We start from the raw sequence: 6,804 nt of genomic DNA, 5'->3' as shown, positions 1-6,804 counted from the left end.
GATATTTATTCATATATGCACTTGTGTTTGTGGTTGTGATGCACAAGGTACTAGTGGATTTGAACTTGAATTTGATATGTTGTTTGATTATGAGTGTTGTGGTCTCGCAAAGTCATAATTATCATATCATATTTTGTTTCAATATGATGCAATTGTGGAGTAAAAGAGAAGAAGTCAATTTTTTTGAGCAAATCCTCTTGTTAAAGTGACAACTGCTGCGGTGACCAAAACCTTCTATCTCATGCCCTAAAAACGTTTTTGAGCACCAAATTTTACATTATTTGTTGGAGATGCTCTAATAATGTTTGACATGATGTTACAACAACATAACTTCTATACATTTACCAGACATAATCTAATCTTTGTAACTATCTCACAAGCTGCCTCCGGAATTGCCATCTGATCCCCATGTTCCATCGTGTGTAGCTCGTCTATTTTCTGATGTACAACCAAAAATCAAGCGTTAACCATGAGAGCCCCTACAATGGGTTCTCGTCATCCTATGGTGCTAGGCGTTAAGCAGCAAAGCCACCTTTTGGTCTTCTTTGGTCTCTTGGGCTCTTTGGCACTGTGGAAACCGTTCTGATAGAGGCCATCGCTCTTCAGGGTCTCTTCTTCATGCACCTTTATTGTGCTCCTTAATGTCATGGATTTTGTCGTCGTTATGGTAGAAGCGGTCATGTTTTTAGGAGAGTCACTTCCGATAGCGCCTTCCTCCCTGTCGCGCACCTCCTTATCGGGCAAGAAATAAGTTTGGCGGTTCTCTCTGCATGAAAGAAGACACAAGTTAAATTGTAATGTAAGGTAATGCCTTCTTGACCATCAACTGAAACACAAATTTTAAAAAAACAATGAGTTCATATCTCTTAATGTGGACCTCGAATCATGAGGTGCTGTGGCAAGAGGATACCCATTTGGGAGATTGTCTGTATCGAGAACATCGAGGGCATGCGAATTTTTTGTACTGATGGCTCTGCCTTCTTCCGACATTGCATCATAACTAAGGAGCTTTCTGAGGGCACTGATGTTTGCAGATCTGTTGCCTTGAAGAACTGCAATGGCAGTGTCCAGTATGCCCAAAGCCTTCTGCACCTCAGGACTAATCAACTGTTTAATTTCGACTTGCTGTGCTTGCTTCACTGTTCTGTCAGGACTAGTGAAAGACTTATTTTCAACTTGCTGCACTTGCCCGGCTGGTTGGTTAGAAAAGCGGGTTGCAAGATTATCCACCTTAAAAGATGTGTTCTGTTCACTCTCCTCTTCGATAATCTCACTGCATGGTGTGAGGTTAGTGACTGCCAGAGGATTATCTACAGTGGGATTCTCAGGGAGCACTTCATTAGCGCTTTCCTCAACTGAAGTCACCTTCGCCTTGTCAGGAGAATGCTGGTACTCGCGTATTCTTGCATAGAGCGGTGCTCGTAAAGCTTGCTTGTAGTCTTCATCACAAGCGGCCACAGTACTAACAGCCTGCAGATAAGCCCATACACAATTAATTAACAGAGCATATTTCTCTCCCGGACATCGTTATTCGACATTAAAGTATCACATGATATTTCTGGGAAGAAATCCATGTTGTGACTTGAAATATGTCAACTTTTGTTCATCACTAATATCATATATACTGATGTAGACTAGGTTAAGCTACTAACCTTCTGGTATAGCTTATGCCCACTGCCGATTAGCTGTCTTGACATAAAGTTGATCAGCCATGGGGGAACAAAGTCTAGCTTAATGTCCATATTAGCTACTGCCCTGAATGAGTGATTCGGTTAAAAGTGAAGTACAGGTACATGAAGTAAATTTGATAAATACTGGTATAGAAGTATGTGATTAGAATAAAAGAGTAGACAGACCCATTCGGTTTGCAGGATTTTTGGAGGATTTCCATAGGATTTTGATCCTCAGGTTTTTTACCTATGTATGCCTACTAATTCCATATGATTGTGTACATATTGGCCTAATTTCTAAGGATTCTTAGCATTAGATGAAACCTCATGGAAAATTCCTAAGGATTGAAGTGGAGAGAGGGCATCACAATCCTATACTTCTCCTATTCCTTTGATTTGGAAATCCTGTAACCGAATGAGCCCTAAAGGGTGGAGCTTAATCCTTATCTCCAGTCTAGCCCTGGTGTGTGATGGTACGAGCGAGAGTCGGTGGTAGGCTCAGTAAAGTGGGGGTTGCAATATATAACAATATGTCCATGGTTGTTATCTCATGCCCATGGGTGATAGGAGTAGGCAGCAGGCTCGGTAAATGTTCATATCCTAGTTAGGCCATGGCAATATGTAAGAGGATAGCCTCGATTGTTACCTCATGCCCATCTTGCAGACTGTTCATGAGCTTGTATTTATTTATTTTTCGAGCACACATAAAAATGTGTGAATTTTGTGTATTAGTGAACCCGCAAGTACAAAACCAAGACCAAGCAGGCTACAAAAAGGCCTACAGGCCTAACTAACAACAGAACCCCCTCCCCCCTCCCACCCAAGTTTTTTTTTCACTTCAATGAATTCCCCTGCTTTCTGTGACAAAGATCATCCACAACAATACTCGTCTGAAAGGGTTGCCATATTGATTGGTTTTGTGAAAAGATAGTGTGCACAATTTCGAAGGCCTAGGAAGTGGTCTCAGATGACATATGGTGCTCTATCTCAGTTATGAGTTATCAGTTGTCGAAATGCAAAATCAGACTTCACCTGAAAAAACTTCTTTCCTTGGTAATCCTCTGTAAGACAAAGCCTCCAACTACATCCATCCGAATCGTGTCACCAGCTTCAGGGATTCCATCTATAGTAAATCCATGTGTCTGCATACTGAAATTATCCAAATTGGATATCTGCAAAACAAGTCAATAAGCAGTAAATAAACAAACTAGGACACAGACTATCAAGGCTGTAGGAAGAGGTTCACAAAAATAAAAATCAACCTACGCACAGTTTTCATGATCACAATGACAAGGTCTTCTTTAAGATACTCAAACTGAAAGTAGTGTAGAAGAGCTTCTCTCTCTGAAACTGGCCAGGGGACCTTCACCCTTTCTTCCAAATAGTGAATAAAAAAATTAGCTACAACAGCTATAAAAGGGAGGTCAAATGAAAATGTAAGAAAGGACTCTTTAGATAAATTTAGTCTTCAACCAACCTGATTAAAGAAATTTCTTCGCCAATCCGAATCTTCTTCAAGCAGCCTGACTGAGCAATTTTAAATGTTGGCAGATTGTACTGCGGAAACCTAGAGAAAAACAATCTCATAAGTTCATGAGGGAATTCATTTGACTAAGTTGTTGTTTTCTTTGGCCGAGGTTGACTTCAATGTTCAAGTACACCACGGGCAACATGTTTACTTTGTGAAACATGGAGCATCACGTATGAATCAACACTCTTTAAAAACTTTATCTGTACGTAGTGGGCTAATCCAATATTTATTCTCTTGAAAATGGTGTAATCCAATCATTATATACTGGGTGAAAAACAATTTTATGATGTCTTGTCAAATCACTGCATGGTGTTTAGATGCACCTGTACAGCATTAGTAAAGTGGGTATTTGCAAGATATGTGGCTACTGGAAGTAAAACCGGCACGGGTGGCAGACTTGTGAATTAGGCACCAAATGTGACTGGAGGAATCAAGGAGCAGGATTCTAATACGTAGCATAAATAGTTTGCCTACAATGAAGAGCGCGCAGAAGTAGTTAAGAAGCTGAGTTAAGAACCCATGAAATGGCAATCTATTTGTTCAATACTATAAAGAATTTTAGTGGTACACAAGTCAAACAAAAATTTGAGAACATCATGTGTAGTTCCCAAGAATGCGAAGCTAAATGTAAAGATAGACAATTATTATCTTCAATAAAGAAAGCAATGTACTGATCTCATTTTTCTACAAAACAATTACACTCACCATTTTCTGTATAGACCTGATTCCCATGACACACATGTACCTATGAATAAAAACAGCGAGCTTAAGTGGCTATCTGAAGTTATTGTGATTTACTCATTAATGTGGGGTTATAGTTCCTTACAAACATCGATAGGACCATCAGCAAAGCCTTCAGCAAGAAGAGTATGAAATGGGGTCCCATCTGGACCTTCGCGGTACATGACCCGTAATTGGTCTGTATCCTGCTTCACCTACAAAATAGAATAACCGATCATTCAAGCAATTCATAGAACTTGCACGGAGACCAAAGAAAACAATTAACCACTCTCTAAACGAGGGAATAAGATAAAAGAACAGCCAACTTTGGAGCACAATACTAAACTACAAACAAAGGTAAAACATTTCACTCTTGGTGGTATGTATTTTGACAAGGGTGCTGCTTATCCCTGAAAGCATCATTCTGCTCCCAAGCTTAAATGCTCCTTCTACGAATAGCATAACTCCAGAAAATAGCAAAAATATATTTTTTGTAAATCTGATTTTTATTTTAAAATAAACAAATGTTGCTTACTTCTCTCCGTACATGTAAACTTCCGTGGTGAAATAACATTCGTCGAGGTCTGGGCAAAAAAAAATCTGTGTTCCAAAATGTTTTCACAAATAGTCTTTTTGTAGCATCAATTTTTTTTCCAGGGCATTACAAATGTTTTTTCTTCACGAAACATTGCACACAGGTGAAAGATGCATCAATGTTTGCCATAAAAAATTTCATAACTTTTTAGATTTCATTGCTATTTTTTCTTAATTTAATATTCATCCAGCTGGGAACCAAAACTCCATGTCCGCTTATCCCTCTCCTTTTTGGTAGCCTAGAATAAGCGTTCCTGTTTTGTTTTTCTTTTGTTTTTGTTTCTGTTTTTCTGTTTTGGGTTTTGGTTGTCACCACCCTTGTATCTTGGGCCTTGTGGCATTCTTCATGTTCACAAAAAAAGGGTAAACTATTGCACTCTTGAAATATAGAATAAGAAAGAAATCAATGAACTGATTACGCTATGATGCAAAACAATAAAACATAAATTTATTATTGCACATTCTAATCACATAATGTTCACAATATTTTTGTACAAGCATATTAACTTTAGTTAATTTGTATACCTTCCACTCCTTCTGTTGCGGCCCACGAATATCTGAAGGCCGTTCATTTCCTGAAGTGTCTAGCATTTCAAGAAAATTCGAGACTTCTTTGGCTCGTGCTTCAGCAATCAAATCGATGTTGCCTAAAGAAGGCATAACCCAAAATGAAAACACACACACATGTAGGCTGGTATAGAAATGAATCTACAATGAGAAGCAAATTCGGATGGGAAGATACAAATCACAAAGCAGTTTAATTCAGTAATACAAAAATAAGAGGTGCCGATTTTACTACCTCCGTCCTAATTTATTAGCCCCCTTTGTATTTAGAGTCATATTGTGACCACGATTTTAACTAATAAAATATAAGTTATACACAGCAAAAAATAATATCGTCGGCAACTATGTTCAAATACAATCCAACGATATAATTTTTTACGACGGGCATTAACATTTTGTTAGTTAAATATATGGTGAAACTTTGAAAAAAACTACCAAGGGGCTAATAAACCATGATAGAGATAGTACTATTGAAATCTTGCATTTAATCCTTAAATTTAACCAGCAATTTAATTACACATATGGCACATTAATGTTACCCGGGAATATTTAGCAATGGAAAAACTCACACGTTTCTAATGGCATAATAGGAGGTAGAGAGAAAAGTAATTACAGTTATGACTATTAGTGGTGGGGTACAAATGAACTAGCTAACCAAAGATGGACCAGAGAAAAAAGTAATCAGACCCAAACCTTGGTCAGAGCCGGGCAGAGACGACTCCAAAATCTGCTTCTTGACCAGAGATATCAAAGAGCCCTCGTCGGCGAGATCAGAGCACGCCAGCGTCTTGTCCAGACGGTCGCGCAGCTCCAGGATTCCCTTCCTCGTCTCCATGGGCACCTACCTGGACCGACAACACAACGAAGATGAGAGCTTTGACAACCAAAATCGCAAAAATCCTCCAAAACCAAACCGATCAAACGAATATAGAATCCGCACGGCACGAGCCCAAGATCCCCACAGAAAGAAAGGAAGGGCCTAAAGGCGTCAAGTAAGAAAGGAAAGAATCGTCAAAGGCGTGCGCTCCTGAGGTGGAAAGAAAGCGAAGGCCACTCAAACGGAAAAATTAAGGAGCTCGGCTCCTGAAATTTGCCCCATGGAGCGCCAGCAAGTAAAACGGGATATCCAATCCAATCCAGGCAAGAAGCAGTGTTCCAGATGCAGAACAGAGCAGCCCGTGAGTGGGAACAGAGGAGATGCCAGATGGATTGGATCGAAATTAGGAAACCATATGAGCCTTGCTGGACGGACGCTTACCGTGTGCGGAGATCGGTCCCCGGGACGGAGAGCCGGACCTCGAGCTGGTGGTGATCGACGAGGGAGAGGGGCGGAAGGGAGGGAGACGGAGAAGGCAAGAGGAGCAGGGAAGCTCGGCCTCGATCGGCTTATAGTTGTTGTTGACTCTCGTCGGTGCTCGTGCGGCCCACCCAGCCGACCGAGGAGTTATGAGGGGTTCTTTTCCCTCTTCTGCCCACAAGGGACAGATTTCTGTGCGCTGTATTTCAAGAGTTTCAATCAAGAATTAAGAAGTTCTCAGCCTGAAGTTTAGAAAATTCCTATTTCAGAATTGGTGCAAGACAATCTGTGAATACATAAGATAGATCAAGAATGAAGAGTGACTTAACCAGCAATTGACAGTTTTCTCTTAACATGGAATACTTTTACTGATAAAAAAAAGGGGTTGGGTATTAATTGATAGTTCAAAAAAAGATAGTTGGATTTGC

General features: G+C 40.0%; 1 protein-coding gene across 2 annotated transcripts; it reads right to left on the bottom strand.

Annotated features, from left to right (window-relative positions):
• Positions 1–221: 221 nt before the first annotated feature.
• Positions 222–6,541, bottom strand: LOC123090776 (uncharacterized). 2 transcript variants are annotated; one of them, XM_044512115.1, is made up of 11 exons: positions 6,338–6,541; positions 5,773–5,924; positions 5,041–5,162; positions 4,028–4,136; positions 3,907–3,946; positions 3,148–3,237; positions 2,941–3,040; positions 2,703–2,842; positions 1,653–1,755; positions 878–1,470; positions 222–766 (listed from the first exon to the last, which is right to left on the bottom strand). In XM_044512115.1, the coding sequence occupies exons 2-11, from the start codon at positions 5,912–5,914 to the stop codon at positions 496–498; spliced, it is 1,710 nt and encodes a 569-aa protein (XP_044368050.1). In that variant the 5' UTR covers positions 5,915–5,924; positions 6,338–6,541; the 3' UTR covers positions 222–495. The 2 variants fall into 2 exon arrangements, with proteins under 2 accessions (XP_044368050.1, XP_044368051.1); XM_044512116.1 differs by having other exon boundaries at positions 911–1,470; positions 6,338–6,497.
• Positions 6,542–6,804: the final 263 nt, after the last annotated feature.

The sequence above is a fragment of the Triticum aestivum genome, chromosome 4B (assembly GCF_018294505.1).
Source record: "Triticum aestivum cultivar Chinese Spring chromosome 4B, IWGSC CS RefSeq v2.1, whole genome shotgun sequence".
NCBI lineage: Eukaryota > Viridiplantae > Streptophyta > Magnoliopsida > Poales > Poaceae > Triticum > Triticum aestivum.
This window is presented reverse-complemented; position numbering and strand designations above follow the sequence as displayed.